We start from the raw sequence: 18,523 nt of genomic DNA, 5'->3' as shown, positions 1-18,523 counted from the left end.
CATGTTGTGGTGACCTCCAACCACAAAATTATGCTCGTTGCTAATTCATAGCTATAATTTTGCTACTGTTATGAATTGTCATATAAATATCTGTGCTTTCTGATGGCCTTAGGTGAACCCTGTGAAAGGGGGCCATGACCCACAGGTTGAGAACTATTGTAATAGAGGAAACAGGTGTTATACATTGTGTCTTGAATATCTCCCCAAGGTCTATTTATTGACTCTTAGTCCCAGTGCACTAATGCTGGGAGATGCTGTGGTTTGGACCTTTAAAGAGTGGGACCTGGTGGGTCCTTTAAAGAGTGGTCCTCAGGCCACTAGACTAAGCCCTTGATGGGAACCCTGGAAGCCCTGTCCTCTTCTTTTTCTCCTTCTCGGTCATGAAGTGAGCAGATCTCTCCACTATGTGCTCCCCACCATTGCCTCTGTGACTCCCCCATCAGAAACTTAAGAGTGGGGTTACCCAATCCCTGGCTTGATTCTTCAAATCATGAATGAGAATTAGCCTTGTCTCTTTATATGTAAATTCCCTCAGATATTTCAATATAGGATGGGAAGCTGACCACAACACAAAGCTAAACGTTTCAATAGTGTAATTTTCTAAGGATTTTCTAAGATTTATGGAAGGAATAAATAGATCCCAAAGCTTAACAATTTCCAAGGATGATAAATCAAAAGAAACATACACCTGGCTGCAGCATAGTGAAACTGTCAAAACTAACAGCAATGGAAAAATTTTTATGCAGTCTGAGATATATGTATGTATGTATGTATGTATGTATGTATATACATATATATACATATATATGAAATGTTGCTTGCCAAGAAATAATTATTTTGACAGATAGCTTCTAAATAGTAATAATGAAAGATCTAAGGCAAAAGCCAGAGACTAAGAATGGCATTGTCCAAACACTGAGAAGGGACAACTTTAAGAATAGAATTGTTTACTCAGTGAGTGGTCCTTTGTGGAAAAAGAAAACAAGAAGCAAAGAGATTTCAGAGGAACAAAATCCAGGGGAGTTTCAGTGAGCCTGACCCTCATTAAAGGAAAATCTGCAAGATGTACCTTAGGCAAAAGAAACAAGATGACTTCTTGTTTTGTTTTGTTTTAAGCTATCAACTATTAAAAAGAAGATATCTGTGATGTTAATAAAAATGGGAGCAAAGCTAAGAGAATGTCAGCTTTTTAAAAACAATATTAACAATAAAGTCTGGGGCTAGAGAGAAGGCTCAATGGTTAAGAGCAAAACTGGCTGCTCTTCCATAGGACCCAGGTCCAGTTCCCAGGGCCCACATGATGGCTCACAACAGTTTAACTCCACCTATCAGGAATGCAACACCCTCTTCTGGCCTCCACAGGCGCCTTCACACATGGGCATGTGTTCACACATACACACAAGTATAAATCTGTAAAAGAAAAACCATGTCTAATTGCTGGAATTTAACAAACTATAAGATGGAAATGCCCTGCCGAGTATGCATGTTAAAATGACTGATCAGGAAACGCTACCTTGGTGTAAGAGTACATATGCCAGACTAATGTGAGAGCAGAAGAGGGCACTATTTGTGATGGAGAAAGGGAAGCAAGAAGGGGAGGGAGGGAAGATTCGAGAAGGAGATGAATAAGAACAAAGGATACTAGCATGTATGTATAAAGATGCCATAATTTTGTCATACTGAATTAAAATTGTTTTAAAGTATACCATGAACTCTATGACATAAAAAATTATTTTTCACTCTGATGGTACAAAGCTGTCTTCTGGACACAACATGGCTGTTGCACCACGAACTCAACAGCAGTGACTACATGCACAAGGCTGGTCCCATCAACATTCTGTCATAGAATGGAGAGAAGCTGTGTGGCTAATGGTTACTGCGAGGTGGGAGTCATAGTCCTTAGTGTTATGGCCACCGGTAAGCCACCCATGCTTAGTTAACTACACACACACAATGTTTAGTTAAGCCAAAGTTAACTAAAAGCAGTGGAACACAAACAAAATAACATGAAAATAGTAAGGGGACTTGGAAAGAAGCAGGGTTCAGTCGGTTGGGAGAAATAAGAGAAGATAATGGGGTATATGATCAAAGTTGTGTGTGTGTGTGTGTGTGTGTGTGTGTGTGTGTGTGTGTGTGTAATAAAACTATAAAGGAATTTTTAAGAGTTAAAAGTTGTTTTTCCATCCAGTCTGACAATGAGCAAATCAAGTTTGCAAAATTTAAAAAGCAATCTCTTGCAAAGTTGTACATAATTAATTTAAAATGTGGATGTGTTCCCTCAGAAGTAAGAGGGGAAAGTTTAGTGACAGGAAGGTGGATAGTGAAAAGACGTGGTTAATCACAAGTGCTCAGGAGGCAAAAGCAAGCCGATCTCTGAGTTCATGGCCAGCGTGGTCTGGGTAGCAAGTTCCAGACCAGCCAGAACCCTGACTCAACAAATAAATATGGACATAGCAAGATAGTGTAGCAGGTAAACGGCACTTGTTGCCAAGCCTGACTATCAGAATTCAATTGCTAGTACCCACAATGTGAAAAGAGAGAACCAATTCCCACAACCTGACCTCTGGCCTCTACAAGTGTGCAGCGGCACACACGCGCACACACATATGCACACATACATACATAAATCCCAGAGTAATGGCAGGAAATATAAAGCAAGATAGTTCCATACCTGTTCTCCATCTAAGCCCTTAGCACCTTCCTCGCCAGGGCTGCCCTGTGGGAAGGAAGGGAGAGGTTAGAGACCAGAGACCACAGGATAGGGTGTTTGTTACATGCTAATTTCCCTGCTTCTTTTTCCGCTGACAAGAGTACCGAGCTTCTGAAACAATGTTAACACCACACCCAATTGTTAAAAAGTAACAATTTGCTCTTCCCTACTGCTTTCCCAGATGGTTCCAGGCAGAAGTAGGGGGGGAGGGGGGAGATGAGGGAGCAGGGGTAGGGTAAGAGGAGAGAAGGAGGAAGAGGAAGACATGTAAAATAAAAACTGCAGAGGGGGGAGACACAGGTGTGGTAAGAAAAGGTAAGAAAGACTCTTGTAACAGCACTGGAGATGAGCAAGTCCTTTGCCAAACTGGATCAGATGTTCCCATTGGCTGCCACATTCTAAAACTGGCCCTTGTAGCTAGCCCACACCTGTAATCCTGGCACTCGGAAGTCTGGGACAGAAGGGTCAGGAGTTCAGCTATAGAAGTAAGATGAGTTATAGAGTAAAATGCTGTCTCAAAACATCACACACACACACACACACACAGAGATACACAGACACACAGAGACAGCATCTTTTGAAAAAAAACATGTCAGAATTTCGAAAGCCAAATGATATTCACTTCACACCTCTAAAAGAATGGGGTTGTCCACCCAAGAAAACCAAGTTTAAAAGATTTCTTTGTTTAAGCCAAGTAAAACTGAATTAGCATATGACATTAAACACATCTAGCAAGCTCTTGAATTGGAATTCATGTGACACCTTTGCCACAGGCCACAAGAAGTGGCAGAAGGTTCCAGAATGCCCGAGTAAGATCAGCCCCAGAAGCCCTGGTCTGTAAGTCTCATTTTGTAAATGCTCCTCCGTGGTAATGAGGGAAACACAGAGGGTGTGCAATGTGTATTTCTGAAGCAAATAAGTGAACAAGCAGATACTTTGATCCTTAATCGGGATGCAAAGTTATTCGTTTCCTGTGACAATTTCAGTTTATCACCCCTCCCCCCACCTGACCCTGCTCTCCCCACCACACTTTAGACCAGGGCCAACTCTTTTGGTATATCATGTGATAGATAATGGTAGTTCATTATTACAGACTTGAAAATAACAATATTTGTTACAATCTTTAAGCTTAAATATGTCTTACAGTCACCCATTGGGAAGGTCTACTTCCTTGTCTAAGAATTTGGCATTTCACTCAAGCCATAGAACAGGGCATAGACTCAGTACTGTGTTGCCACCCAGGGTAAGAAATAAGACGCTCCTACCTTCTCTCCTGAAAATCCTCTTGCTCCCTGAAGTTATGAAGAAATAAAAACAATTTATCTGTGTACATAGATCCAAAAGAGTGAAGTCATGTAAAAACATACTTGCATGCCTGTGTTCACAATATTCACAATAGCCCAGCTAGGAAAACAGCCTAGGTACCCATCAGTGGAGGAATGGATTGTTTTCTTATGTGATATAGATGCACAATGGGATGTTATTCAACCATTAAAAAAAATCTGTCATTTGGAACTGGAAGGCATTGTGTTAAATGAAATGAGCTAGACACAAAAACACTAGTAATACATTTACAGCTTTTAAAAATAAAAAAAAAAAAGTTAACCCAAATGTGGACTACTGATCGCTAGAGGTTGGAGAGGCAATGGGATACCAGGCTTAGCTCATGCACGACCCTAGATGTCGTTCCACACACTAGAGAAAGAAACAGAGAGAGAAGAAAAATTGAGCTTGACCAAATTTTTAAACTCTTGATTCATTTACAAAGTCATGTCATTTCACTTTGAAGAAAATATAACTATTTGATCAAAGTGAAGTGCGTTCTCTCTCTCTCTCTCTCTCTCTCTCTCTCTCTCTCTCTCTCTCTCTCCATCAAAGAATGACTACTACCCTTCCTCCACCTTCCCCCACTACCCTCCCCTACTGCCTATGCCTGGGGAAAAACAGCACCTTCTAACGCTTTGCATAGTAGGGGTACCCGAAACAGCAGTGGCCGTCACTTATATTTGCAATGACAAAGTTGAGGATACACTGGGAACAACAGGGCAGAGTCACTGAAAGAACACCTTGGTGGCATGTGGAGGACACAATCAGTGTGACAGGGAAAGCTCTCTTTCGGACTTTAGATATTCCCACTGGGCTTATTGAAGACGATCTTCCAACTCTGGAAGCTTCAGGGTCATCTAAGGCAATCATTTAAAAGAGGGCTTTCTGTCATCTCCCTGTAGCTGTTCAAATCTGGGATTCCAAGCATAACTTCCAACGGTAAGCATGCTCAACTCTTGTCTTGAGGGTTTTTTGTTTTGTTTTGTTTTGTTTTGTTTTCTGGGACTGGAGGCTGCTCTCCCCAAGTATAGGCTAAGCTAATGTACTAGGGAATTAATGCTTCTTAGGACCAGCCCAAGCTCCTTCCTGGTGGGATTTGGAGTAGAATCCCCAGCTCCCTCATATCTGAGTGGACATGGCTCAGGCTAGTGTTCAACACCAACCACCAGAGTTCTGGGTCAAGGACCTGCTCTACCCAGTGTGGAATCGAACTGACATTTGTCTGTTTAGGTCGCTTTCCCTGTGTCTTACATCATTACTTCCCTCCTGGGGTCTCCTGGGATCACCTCCCTGCAAACTCTTTACGTTTTACTTCCAGGCAACCTTCAGTCTAAGGAGTCAAGATTCTACAGCTGTGGTAAGGAATTAAGATTTTTCTCCAACTCAAGAGGCAAAAATCATGAAAGTCAAAGAATCTCAAAGCTCAAGGACACACTCACCTTAGGACCTCTCACACCAGGACATCCTTCCTCACCTCGAAGTCCAGGAAGACCCCGAAGGCCTCTTTGTCCCTGTAGAGAAAAACATGGGAAGATACCTAAGCATGTTGCCTCCGTGCCTACCAAAGCAATTCTAACCAGCAGTGATGCCAAGCAAAGGGACTGGAACACAGGCAGATGGTCTCTTAAAGTTTTACATCCTCAAACACCTGACCAAACGTAACCTACAAGGTCATCAGATTATAAATTCATCACCTAGCCAAGTTGAAGGCCCAAATGAGAAAACAACTTCAGTATTCAAACCTCAGATGTGTCTAACATCTCCTTCAGACTGCTCAAACTGTGGTCTCATATAGAATAAACTGTGGCTTAACACTTTCTTGTCAATGACACCCTTCCTGCATCCCTAAGGTCCCTATTTGTCACCTCCTTGCTTCTCTTAAGATGGCCTAATTATCCCCTGATTGTCCTTACTTTACATGTCTCTTACTTAGGCTTTGGGTTTGCTTGCTTGCTTGCTTGCTTGCTTGCTTGCTTGCTTGCTTGCTTGCTTGCTTGTGGCAGGGTCTTGCTATGTAGCCCAGGCTAGCACTGAACTTGTGATCTTTCTGCCTTCACCACCCAAGGACTGAGATTCTAAGTACATAGCACCAAGACCGGTAGCTATTTTCTAATTTTTTTTTCTTTGCAGTTTATTAGTATTGGCACATGTGTGTATGTGCATGCGCATGCATGTGTGTGTATGTTTGCATGTGTACAGGTGCAAGGTACTACAGCAAATGTGTGTGAGTGAGGGGACACCTGCAGGAGTTGGTTCTCTCTTTCCACTATGGATCCAGAGTTAAACTTGGGTCGTCAGGCTTGCATGGCAAGCACTTTGACCAGCTGAGCCATCCCACCAGCCACTTTTAAAAACACATTAGAATCTCCTGCTATGTTTTGAGTTTTGTGTCCACCCAGCATCCCAGCAGAGATGCTAGTCACAAGAGAGAAGATTACCACCCCAGCGTGGGTCCTCCAGTCTCCATCTCTAGAACCCCAGCTGAGACCCCAAATACGGAGGAACACCTGGCCTTTGAGCCCTTCTTGGTTTTCTCACTCACAAGGCCAATGAACATAACAATCTTTTTATTTTAATTGTGTGAATGTGTGTGTGTGTGTTCATGCGTGAGTGGAGCATATCTGACCCATGGCCGGGTGCGCAAGCCAGAAGACAAATTTGCCTTCTACCTTGTATGACACAGGATTTCCTGTTCTTATCTGGGAGAGCGGGTGTGCACACTTCTGTATGCAGCTTTATGTGAGTTGTGGGATCCAGACCCAGGTCCTCAAGATTGCACAGCAAGGGCTTTACCTACTGAGTCATCCCCCAACCTCAGGTTGTTATCATATACATATACCATTGAGATGCAAGGTGGCTTGGGAGAGGTATGATCAGTATAACAGAGGACATCTGGAAGAATAAGTCATCTGCTCCAGAGATATATTCCACTTGAGCTTACAAATGTATGCTCACACCTCTTATAGCGTTCCACCTATAGAGATACCTCTGGCACTAAGCAAGAAAACCTGACCATTTTTCGACAAAAAAAAATAACAACAATAAGAGCTGTTCAGAAGACAACACACAGTGAAGTCATCTTCTCTTGTAAGAAATTGCATTAAACATAGAAGGTTGGAGAGATGACCCAGTGGGCAAGAGAACCTATGTTCAAATCTGATGATCTGAGTCCCCAGCACCCACGTTAAAAGTTAGAAGATGTGGTATGATCCCAGTGTAGCAAGACAGGAGGCAGAGATAGAACTGTCTGGAAGCTCCCAAGCCAATTGGCTGAAGTATGTAGTACATAAACAAGAAAGATCCTGTCTCAACAAGATGGAAGAAGAGAACTCACTCCTGGAAGTGACCTCCATGTGACACACACATGATCACTCACTGACCCACCCAGCATGTATGAAAAATAACACAGGACATTTTATACATCATCAAAAATTAAAGGGAATATTTTTGCTATTTCTAAATGAACCTGCAAGAACTCATACTCATGTTTAGTAAGGCTGTGCTTACTGAAGAGAGAGATGGAGAGAGACAGGGAGACTGATCAAGTCTCCCAAACTACAAAGTACATCTGTTAACATGTCTTGGCAGCTACATTTGTTTCTTTAATTTCTGCTTATCTTCTACATTCAGACAGTATAAGTATTCAGAATAACAGCAAGATGGATTTTTCAGTTGTTAAAAGCACTGGCTGTGCTTCCAGAAGACTCAGGTTCAGTTCCCAACACCCATGTGACAGCTCAGAACTGTCTGTAACTCCAGTTCCAGGGGATTTGATACCCTTTTCTGGCTTCTATGGGCACCAGGCTCATTTGTGGCAAATAGACACACCTGCAGATAAAATACTGATATAAATAAATAAATCTTAAAAAAAAAAAAAACAGGTGGAGCAAAGAAACTTTCTATACTTGTATGTGGGTAAATACAAGGGGTATTTTTTTTTTCCAATTACACTGAAGGGGGCAGGCAAAAGAGCCTTGACCTAAGTTCTGCCCTTTTGACTTCAGACTCCATTTTACCAGCAGGGTGAAATAAAGTTCAGGTTCCCAAGCCCTAGGGGAGCTGAGAACTTTTCAATGACTGATCAACCTCCTCCCTAAACCATAGAAACAGTCATTACACATCTTTAATTCCCTAGAAAATTATGGCTGTTCCTAACAACAGAAAGAACAAATGAATCTGATTGGTTGGACTAAAAGCTTGCATTGTATGTGGGTTGACGATGATAAAGCACTCAAGGAAAGTCCCTGATCTTTGACTCCTGATTGGTGAAAACTGTAACTCTGCAACACATGTTTGTGATTTTTGTGATTATAACCCCCACGTCTGCCCCTGCTCAGGGCTGTCAGGGGAAACAAGGCTCCTGAGTCCTTGTCCTGAAACCCTGATCAATCAGTGACCTGCTATGTGGTGACTTATTAAAATCTTTGGAGACCATAAGTGTTATCTCTCTCCTTCCTGTGGTGCACAACAGGCTAGTTGTAACAACATCCCAATGTTGTTTTCTGTTTTTAACTCCCATTCTTTCCCAAGTATGAGGTGGAGGGAAGAGCCACACAGATACAGTACCAGGGCAGGCAAGAGACCGAGCAGGCATGCAAATCCAGCTGCCTCCTAAAAGCTAAATATGGAAAACATTGCTCTTTTCTTGTTTTGTCAAATATATGCCCGTTTTTCATAAAGTAACATATCATGTATATTAACACATAGTGGGCTTTTGTCATTATTAAATAAGTAAATAAAATTCTCTTAGCTTTAACTTATAATAAAGTAGACATCACAAGAACAAAACCCAGAGCTGAGAAAGACGAGGGGTTAAGTTCTTGCCTACAAACAAGGTCCTATGACCAGTCCCCAGCAACACACACACACACACACACACACACACACACGTATATCAAAAAAGTCTTTGAGAACCTCTATAATTGTTAAGAGCATAAAGACTGGAGGGTGGGGGAATAGAGAGCCATTGGTAAGAAGGTGTAAACTCAGTTTTCAGTGAGTAAGTTTTGGGCTCTGATGCACAGCATGGCAGCTACAGTTAGGAGCATAACACTAGCTGCCTGAAATTCTCTAAGGAGATGGATCCTAAATGTTCTCACCACACACCAGGAAAGTGCTGACCAATGTGGCCAACCTGCCAATAGCCTGGACTGTATGATGGCCTCACAACATGTACATATATAAAACCATCATGGTGACATATCTTAGGGAATGAGGTTCCACTTGTCAATTAAATCTCAATAAAGCTGGAGTGACAAAGAGTAGGACAAATGAGTAGCAATGGGACTCTAGCAGAATCGTCATATCTAGGGTAAACATCAGAATGAACATTTGTCTTCTAGAAGTACTTAGACTTGAAGAAATGATTGTGGGAAACGGTGAATTTCTTTTATCTATAGAGCTGGTTTTCTGAAGGAACTTTACAGCCTTTGCACGACTTTGGTCATAAGACTATCCTGGCACACCTGAGGCATCTGGAATTATTGGTTACTGCAAACAGTACACACTAAAGACTAAGGTTTCAAGGGTGTGATAACTTCCTTCAGAAAACATATAGATTGGATTGGGGGCTTTGATATGAGGAACTTGTTTTACCCAAAAAAAACAAGGTTTTTTTTTGTGTAGCTTTTGTGTAGCTATCAATAAATATGCTTCTGCATGGCTGTTTGAGGTTCAGGTCCTCGAAACTGTTCCTCCGTGCTACAGAGAACCTAAAACTCATCTTGGAGTGACCTTCTTTCTTCAGCTGACCAGAAAGCTTGAGAACCAGTAGGGTATATGCAAACCAACTTTAAAGCAGCTCGAGGGACAAAGGACTGTTTTAAAATCACCCGAAAACCATTCTTAAATCTGCCTGGTGTTTCTGTGATGAGATGAAGATGGTCGCCAGCCCATTCTGCTATCCTACCTCACAGTTCTCTCTATAATATACATTTGTCTCGCTGATAAACAAATGGTACATACTTCTCACGCAGCACATCCTGGGGTGGGGTGAGGTATCCAGGATTTTATGCACTTCACCATAACTCCAGAACCTTCACCGCCTCCCAAGAAAGCTGGGTGATAGTGTTATAAAGAATGGACTTGGATTCTCTTTCACTCACCTCGTCATACCAGCCATAATCATGGGTGGCCCAGTAGTCATAACAAATCATCTTAACTTATCTGATGGTTCTCAAGTAGGGGATGGGAAGGGAAGGGAGGAAGAGTAGGAGAAAGATCCAGTACTCACATAGTCACCCTCTTCACCAGGATGGCCAGGAAGCCCGTCCAAACCCCTCTCTCCCTGAGAAAACAAGAAACTCAAATAAGTAACTTGGACTCTGGATTCTTCATCATTTCTCAAATCTATGCAAAAAAAATTAAATTGCTACTATGGCATAGCCTTGTCTTACTAGGTACATATGTTATCAAAAGATCCATTAGCTACTGGAGAAGGTGCACAGAAATGGAGATTCTCGGCCTATATTACAGGGAGGATATGAATACTTATTTGTTCAGCTCATCAGATTATTGCTGTGATTCCAAAATATTTTAAACCATTCTATCATGAAAACTCAAACTGACACCAGTTTCTAGTTTAAAGTTTAAAAGAAAAATAAGTGTTGTTCCTAAACAGGTCTCTGTACTTGTTTAAAACAATCTGCAAAATTCATGTCTCTGATTACTCACAAGAAAGGGTTTATTTCTGACTCAACTGTTTAGTTTTTTTTTTTTTTTTTCAATTTCAAGTTTATAAACTGTATCATCCTAAGGAATTCTGGCTTGCTATTTGAAAGGTAGATTTGTTTATTTAGCCTGAAATCCACTGATAAGATCAGTAAGACATGTTTTATCTGTAAAATTCAATATAGCCAAGCACTACTCAATTCTAACCGCACTGGGAAGTCAACATTTTCTAACCCTCCTATTGCTGGCATTTGAGACATGGCCACTTAGTTGACACACACACACACAACCACACAGTAAGGGGCTCCCAAACTCAATCCTCAGTCTAATATTGAAGAACATAAGAGAGGGTCTATAACTGCATTTGTCAATTATACATGAGTTGGGGGGAGCTTAGAGATGGCCCCACAAGCATGAGGTCCTGACCTTGAGCCTCAGCACCCACACAGCTGATGGGTCACTGCATCCTGTAATCCCTGCACTGGGAAGGTACAGATAGGAGGACTCTGCAGTTTGCTGGCCGGTTGACTGGCCTAGACAAATTGGTAAGTTCCAGGTTCAGAAAAAGACAGTCTCAATAATTAAAGTGGACAGCTGCAGCCTGGGAGAGAGATTCCAGATGTTCGTTCATGGCCTCCACATACACCCACACATACAAATGAAAACTGTAAAACCGCCTGTCTGGGAAGATGGCCCAGCCAATAAAAATACTTGCCATCAAGACTGATGACCTGGGCTGGGCATGGTGCACACACCCTTAAGCCCAGCACTTTGGAGGAAGAGTCAAGCAAACCTATATGAGTTCAAGGCCAGCCTGGTGTACAGAGCAAGCTCCAGACCAGACTCTTTCTCAGAAACAAAACCAAAACAAACAAAAATGTACAACCCAAATTTGATCCATGGGACCCACATCCTAGAAAGAGAGAGAGAGAGAAAAAAAAAAAAAACAACTCTCAAAGATTGCCTCTGACCTCCACATGAACATGGTAGCCTGCACATGGCCACACAAGTAAATATGACAGAAACAAAAAATAATTTCAAATCAACATAAAAAGGCAGCATTGTGTGATAGAAAGAATAGATGTTAAGTAAACACAGGAGTTCAACTCTCAAATTCCTTTTCATACTGTACAGTTTGGGAAGAGTGTTGTCCACTCTCCGAACTTCAAGATCATATATGTGTAAAATAATGAGGTCCTCAAAGGTTTGTTTTGACTGTAAAATTAAAGAAGACTGTGAGGATGTCAGCCTTGGTATGCATTAGGTACTGAGTGTCACCTCTCTCCTCTACCAGAAATTCTTACCTCCCTCCCAAGACTCCCGGGATCACCTCTTACCTCCCTCCCAGGACTCCCGGGGTCACCTCTGAGCCCTTCTTCTCCATAGCACTTGGCATACACGTGACAGCATGTTCTCACCACAATTGTGTCCTGAAACACAGAACCTGTATCACAAAAGGTTTTTTTCTTTCCTATCAGCCTGGGTCATTCTACACACTAGATAGGCAAAATTTCCCAACACCCTCCCTCCCCCACAAACTTTTTCAAAGCCATTGTCATCACTGGAATCAAGCTAAGGACACTTTGGAAGAAGACTCACGAGTTGCTTCAGTAAGACACTTGGAAGGGACTGCAGATTGACACTCAGAGGCTGCTGGTATGCGAACCCTCGGCCAAACTCCAGCTCCTGCAGCTCTTCTAACCTCTGCACACCTTCCAGGCCAATGAGCAGGAGTCCGGAGAGTCCTTCACGGTACCAAGGAGGCAGGGTCACTCAGCTGTCTTCTGAACCATCTGTCTCTGCCTCAGCCCCAGGAGGTTACCCACCATTGCCACAACCTCAGACCTTCTTGTCTTAAGCTACATTTTTGTTAAAAACAAGTTCCCAGGCCAGAAGGGGAGGTTTACACCATCATCCCTAGAACATGCAAGCTGAGGCAGGAAGATCAGGAGTTTGAGGCCCACTTAGGCTGCATGGGCTGCCAAAAGTGAGCTATATCATGAGACTAGCCTTTTTTTTTTTTTTTTTTTTTTTTTTTTTTTTTTTAATTGCTGTTGCTGTTGTTGGCTGTTTGGTTTGGGTTTCTTTCTTTCTTTCATACAGAATCTACCTATATAGATGGCCCTAGCTGGCCCAGTGCTCTAAAGAAAGCCCAGGCTAACCTCAAACTAGCAATGATCATTCTGCCTCTCCCTCAGGTACCTCCCCTTTTTTTTTTTTTTTTTTTTTAATTTTTGAGATTTCATCTGTATTTCATGTGTATGAGTGTTTGCATGGATATCCGTCTGTGCACCACATGTAGCACCCAAGGGGGCCAGCGACGGTGCCGGGTCTCCCAGAACTGGAGTTGCAGATGGTTGTGAGCCATCGTGTGGGTACCTGAGCTTGAGTCCCTCTGGAAGAGTAACCCGTGCTCCTTACCACTGAGCCAGCTCCCCGGGCCCTAGAGTGCCTTTCTTACATTGCCACATCCTCTAAACCTAACCCTGAAGTTGACTTGAAGTTTATTCTTGGGAATTATGCCCAGGGACTGGTAAGATAAAAATAAAGTCACTCGTTGCAAAGTCTAACAACCTGAGTTCAATCCCCAGGCCCACATGATGGAAGGAGAAAACTGACCCCTGCCTGTGACCCTCTCACCTCCACGTATGTGCCACAGCATGCACACACACACACACACACACACACACACACACACACACACACACACATGCATATGTGTGGATGAAAGTGAGGACGTGACCACTCCAAAGTACGGCTGAGAAGGACGGTTTTATTGTAGATACGAACAGCCAGGGGCTTCGGGAAGGGTCCAGCCTGAACAGGGCCGCGGGAGGAGAGAGAGGGGGAGAGAGAGAGGAAGCGAGAGAGGGCAAGCAGACCAAGAGAGGAACCAAGAGCAGAGCCAAGGGACCAGAGACTAGGGCATGTGGCCAAAATGGCTGCGCTGTATGGGAACCAGCAGCGGAGGGGCAGGGCCAGCCCTGCGCTGGAGAGGTTATTTAGGGAAGGAGGCAGGCTGAGAAATGCTAGGAGTCGTCACAGGTACTGAGACTTGTCCCTAGTTTCTTGGGGTCTGACAGTGCACACCCACGTGAACATATACAAATGAATAAATAATGTCCAGAGATGTGACACTGTGGCTTAATGACAGAGCACTTGCTCAATATACATGCGGCCCTGGTAAGGAAAGGAGGGGAGGAGATACGGCAATCACGTGACTGTTTACGAATATTCTGGTCTCCTTCTTGAGGGTGCATGGTAAGATTACACTTCTAAATTTGTTTTAGATTCATTTCATTTTCTACATATGAGCGTTTTACCTACGTATATGTCTGTGCACCCAATACATGCCAGGCACCCTCAGAGGTCAGAAGAGGTAGCCCCAGGATGCCCTGGGACTGGAGTTACAGATAGTTGTGGGCCACCATGAGGGTGCTGGGAACCAAGTCCAGATCCTCCGTAAGAGCAACAGTGCTCCTGACCACTGAGCAATCTTCCCAGCACCGGGATCTCACTTCTTAGAGAAGGTTAGAAACTTCAGCAAGCCTCAATTCCTGATCTTGGGACAATATTTTAAGTTGAAAGTGATAATATAGTTTCCTCAGCCAATGAGATGTGAACAGAAGTGACAGGTGTCACTCCCAGGAACAAGTCCTCAGGAGAGTATTCAATCCCACCCTGTTTCCCTGGCCACAGCAGTTAAGAAGTGCCAGGAAGTCTGATGGGTGAGCAGGAAGCAGAAAGTGCATACAACCTAGTGACCTCTGTCACTGAGGCTTGGGGGTTATGTAAGTTTAGGCAGATCCTAGTTAATGAAGCAGGTCTGAGGTAACAGTGGAGTCTCTTCACATGTGGAGACCAAATGGACACGGGTGTTTAAGAAATTCAATCAGGAATTGTCATGTTTGTTGTCATAACAAATACTGTTGTTAATATTTTGATCAGTAAACCCCCAGCATTTACACAGTTGGCTTTTTGCTACTGAACAAGCTGTTGACAATCTTGTACATATTCCCAATTTATGTCTTAAAAATATATGTTCTTGGCAACTAATTCGCGAGCAGATTTTGCAGTCTCTTATCACACAGTCCCAAATTTCTTCCAGAAAAAGAAAAAGAAAAAAAGTTGCAACAATTTAAACTTCCAGGGTAATCAATGAAATAAGTTCATCTGGAAGCAAGCTGTCACTTTAAAAGAAAAAAATTGAAAAAAGAAAAGAAAAAACAGCTTTCCAACACACCAATGGCGAAATCACTCCCACACTAGGGATGTACTGAATACACCATCAAAGGACAAGGGCAAAGATGTCACCCAGGAGGGGACTGACACAAAGCTCCACGCTGCCTTCCTCAGCAACCTGGGGATTTCCTCCAAACCGTTAGGGACCTGGTCCAGGCCAAACCAGGGTTCATGTTGTCAACACAGAGAAGAATTGACTAGCCTGAAGCAGAGTTGGAGATTTTATTAAAGATATTTTAATACGGGTTTAATTGTGAGGGATAAAAGAAAGAGAGGCACTCAGAAGAAAGATGTGTCCACCATGGGGTGGGCTCCCCCAAAGAAAGAGTGTCAGGAAACAGGATGGACCCAAGTAGGGTCCAGGCTTCTCTGAGAGAGTATGAATGAATTATCTAAGCTTTAGCATTATGCACATTTTGCTGGCTCTCAAGTTACATCTCAAATGGTTGCTAAGAAACATCCTCCTCCTCTGCCACTTCTGATATGTGAGATAAATAGCTGGAATGGCTCTGGAGATGCCAGAGATGGAATTAGAATCTGATAAATCCTATAGAACCAGAACCTCTAGGGTTGCACGTGTCCTTTCTCTGTAAATGGGGTTTCCGGTGAGATTCCCAGAAAATCGTGGGTTTATAGGGGTGGAGGGAGAAAGGCCTTAGCAGTTGTCAGTTGTCTGTAGGTGAAAAGCTCCTACCAGATTCCCGAGTGCGAACCCTCCTTCCTCCCCCTTTTTATGCTGCCTCAAGGGAGCTTGAACAAGTCAGCATGACTGGATATTCATCCCAAGTTTGCTTCATGTAACACAAAATGAGAACAGCCAAAGCCACTTTATGCAGATGAACAAATTGTCCTACACTAGGACACCCAGAGGAACAGCAAGTGTGCTCTGAAACACAGCCAGAAGCCTGCACACAGCTGCATCCACTCCTGGGCAATGGGCACCTTCTAATTTCACAGACACACCACCTGCAGAAGCTCCCTGGCCCTTAAAGGTGGAGGAGTGCAGAGGGAAAGATTGGAGAGAATGACGGAGCGAAGAGCAAGGCTCGGCTTCCAGCTGACTCCGGGCCTTTAAGGAAACTTAAAATACCAGATGACATTACTGGAGGACAGTGGCTTCTGCAAAACCATGCAAGCAGCTCTGACATTGGGGATGCAAGGAGGTAAAGATGCCCACACACACACCCGACTTAAACCAGTGAGACTGGGTCTCAGCCTCTTGGAACCATGCTCTACCCACTAGGGCAGATGGCTTCCTGGAGTCCATCCCCACCTGAGGCATAAAGGAGTTCTGCCTTGGTGGGAGGGGCCTTCGTGGGAGGGGCCTTGGTGGGAGGGGCCAGTCCATGCAGAACGCCTGCACACTTACTTACCTTTGCTGTGGAGGAGCTCAGAGGTTCTCCTCAGCCTCTGTAAGTCCTCATCAAGTCCGTCAGTAAACACTAGGAGGACCTGGGGGGACAGGGGAGAGGAGGAGGAGAGAGCAGGAAGAAGGGAGGAAACATAAGAAGGAGCAAGGAAAGAAAATGCAGTGCATTCTAAAAATTAAACATTCTGTTTTGGTTTTTTGAGACAAGGTTTCTTTGTATAGCCCTGGCTGTCCTGGAACTCTCTCTGTAGACCAGGCTGGCCTCGAACTCCGAGATCCACCTGCCTCTGCCTACAATTCTTAAAAGTACAAGAGAATTTAGTGTGTGTGTGTGTGTGTGTGTGTGTGTGTGTGTGTGTGTGTGTATTCCTTTTCACCTATCCATTTGTTACTAAATTACAAACCTATTTCATTTCAACTTTCCCTCCCCTCCACTCTGGGGGGAGTTGAGGGGAAAGAGTTGAAACAATTTAAACTATTCACTTCAATTTTAAAAATGTCTCTTCCATCTTTATTGATTAAAAAAAAATACCAAAGTGCCATTAACAAGAGGAGAGGAGGCAGGTAGGGGACACTGGATTGTGAATGGAGGGAAAACTAAGGGTAAGTTATGCCTGAAGTATACCGTTCAAGGGGCATCAGGAAGGGAGGAGCTTCATGGGTGAACTTGGGTAGCTCAAGGTGATGATTACAAAAATCACAGTTGAACTCTGAATAGCTATAAGTGAACATAAAGACTAGGGAGCCTTACAGCATCCCCTGAGTGTCTTCATAGAGAACTGTGCAGGTAGGGTGTGGTGACCTATTCCTTAATCCCAACACTGGGAAGGCAGAGGCAGGTAGAGCTCTGTGAGTTCAAGACCAACCTGGGCTCCATAGAGAGACCCTGTCACAAACAAACAAAAGAGTGAATTATACCATCAAAGGATTTGGATCCCTAAGCAGTGTGCTGTTGGAAGCAGGGCTATACTCTGTGGTCCCTCCTGGTATTGTTTAGCACAGAACTTCCAGGGCTTAATAAAGACATGCCCATTGGATGAAACCCCACCTTTTGTCAGTTCTGCTGGCTTCAGTTACAAAAACCTTTTTATCCTACCCTGCCCTAAGACTCCATAGTCTGTGTCATAGGTATGTATTACCTTCACTTTAGCAAAAGACAGGTGGATGGCAGTCTCTCCCAGGGACTGCAGAAAGTCTACATCCATACGGTTGTTCACGGAACCCTGATGCACCAAAAACTTCTCAATGATCTCATCATTGTATTTCTCAAAGCCTGAGTCAAAAACAGGCTGGCCACTGAAGCCTGGAATCACATAGCGGAACCTTGGATCCATCTGGCCAGGAGTGTCACAGCTGATGTTAGAAAGCAAAGCCAGCTGTTGCATCAACCCTGGCAGCAACCTTCGAAGCTCCTGCTGAGCTCTGGCTGAAGAAGTGGAGATGTCAATTCCGACAGATAGATCCAGTCTGCATCCTTTGAAATTGGAAAAATAGTATCAGTCTCCTGCAGCTGCAGAAGATAGTGTCTCAGGCCAGAAAGGATGCTCCCCCAAGCAACTTCCACAAGTCCAAGCCTGAATAGTGGTGGGTTAAGTTTGGAGGTTGTTACATGGTAAAAGCTACCTGATACAAAATAGGCTGTGCCATGCCTTTGTCATAGCTGATCCTAGTCCCTCTGCCTAGAGTGTCCTTTCCTATGTAGCTGGTTGACATATTCAAGTCCTTTGAGTAGCAGTTCAAATGCCTGCCTTATCCTCCTCTAAGCATTTTTCCATTTTTTACCTGCACCTCCTCCGATCAAGTACATAATGTCCTGTATATCCACTGAGGCTTTCCTTAGTCTTCGCTACTAAACAGGGGTTCCTTAAGAGTGGGTGCTATGTTATCCTATTCACCCATGACCTGATACAGACAACACTGGATGTGTGGCAGGTAAGGAAAACCTATAAATAAGTCTTGAGTCTCCTTCAGTAGGACTTGTAACTCACCTTCCACCCTGGGAGTTTTCTTCTTCAACTACTGCCCATACATCAGCCTTTTGGGGGAGTGTGGCAGGCTATTAGAAAAGGTCAGAGCTGAATGGTAGCCTCTGTTTTTGGTTTCTTCTGCCTGAAAAATTATAAGGCCCTCTGGGGAGGCTTAATCTAGAATTTGAAGGTCTACTGGTATTTCAGACTATAATTAGTGTATAATAAGCCCATTTACGA

At 43.5% G+C, this 18,523-nt stretch overlaps 1 protein-coding gene across 1 annotated transcript in view; it reads right to left on the bottom strand.

The window, feature by feature from the left end:
- The window catches only part of LOC127213200 (collagen alpha-4(VI) chain), a 119,903-nt gene that overhangs the window by 67,759 nt on the left and 33,621 nt on the right, over positions 1-18,523 (bottom strand). Inside the window, exons 9-17 of the mRNA XM_051173503.1 lie at positions 17,456-17,790; positions 16,321-16,399; positions 12,305-12,450; positions 12,069-12,135; positions 12,010-12,035; positions 10,269-10,322; positions 5,476-5,547; positions 3,976-4,002; positions 2,672-2,716 (exon numbers count right to left, since the gene is read on the bottom strand). Coding sequence (XP_051029460.1) covers positions 2,672-2,716; positions 3,976-4,002; positions 5,476-5,547; positions 10,269-10,322; positions 12,010-12,035; positions 12,069-12,135; positions 12,305-12,450; positions 16,321-16,399; positions 17,456-17,790 — 851 coding nt within the window. The remainder of the gene's footprint in view (positions 1-2,671; positions 2,717-3,975; positions 4,003-5,475; positions 5,548-10,268; positions 10,323-12,009; positions 12,036-12,068; positions 12,136-12,304; positions 12,451-16,320; positions 16,400-17,455; positions 17,791-18,523) is intronic.

Source organism: Phodopus roborovskii, unplaced genomic scaffold (assembly GCF_943737965.1).
Source record: "Phodopus roborovskii unplaced genomic scaffold, PHOROB, whole genome shotgun sequence".
Lineage (NCBI taxonomy): Eukaryota > Metazoa > Chordata > Mammalia > Rodentia > Cricetidae > Phodopus > Phodopus roborovskii.
The sequence above is the reverse complement of the archived record's forward strand: the minus strand, read 5'-3'. Positions and strand labels throughout refer to the sequence as shown.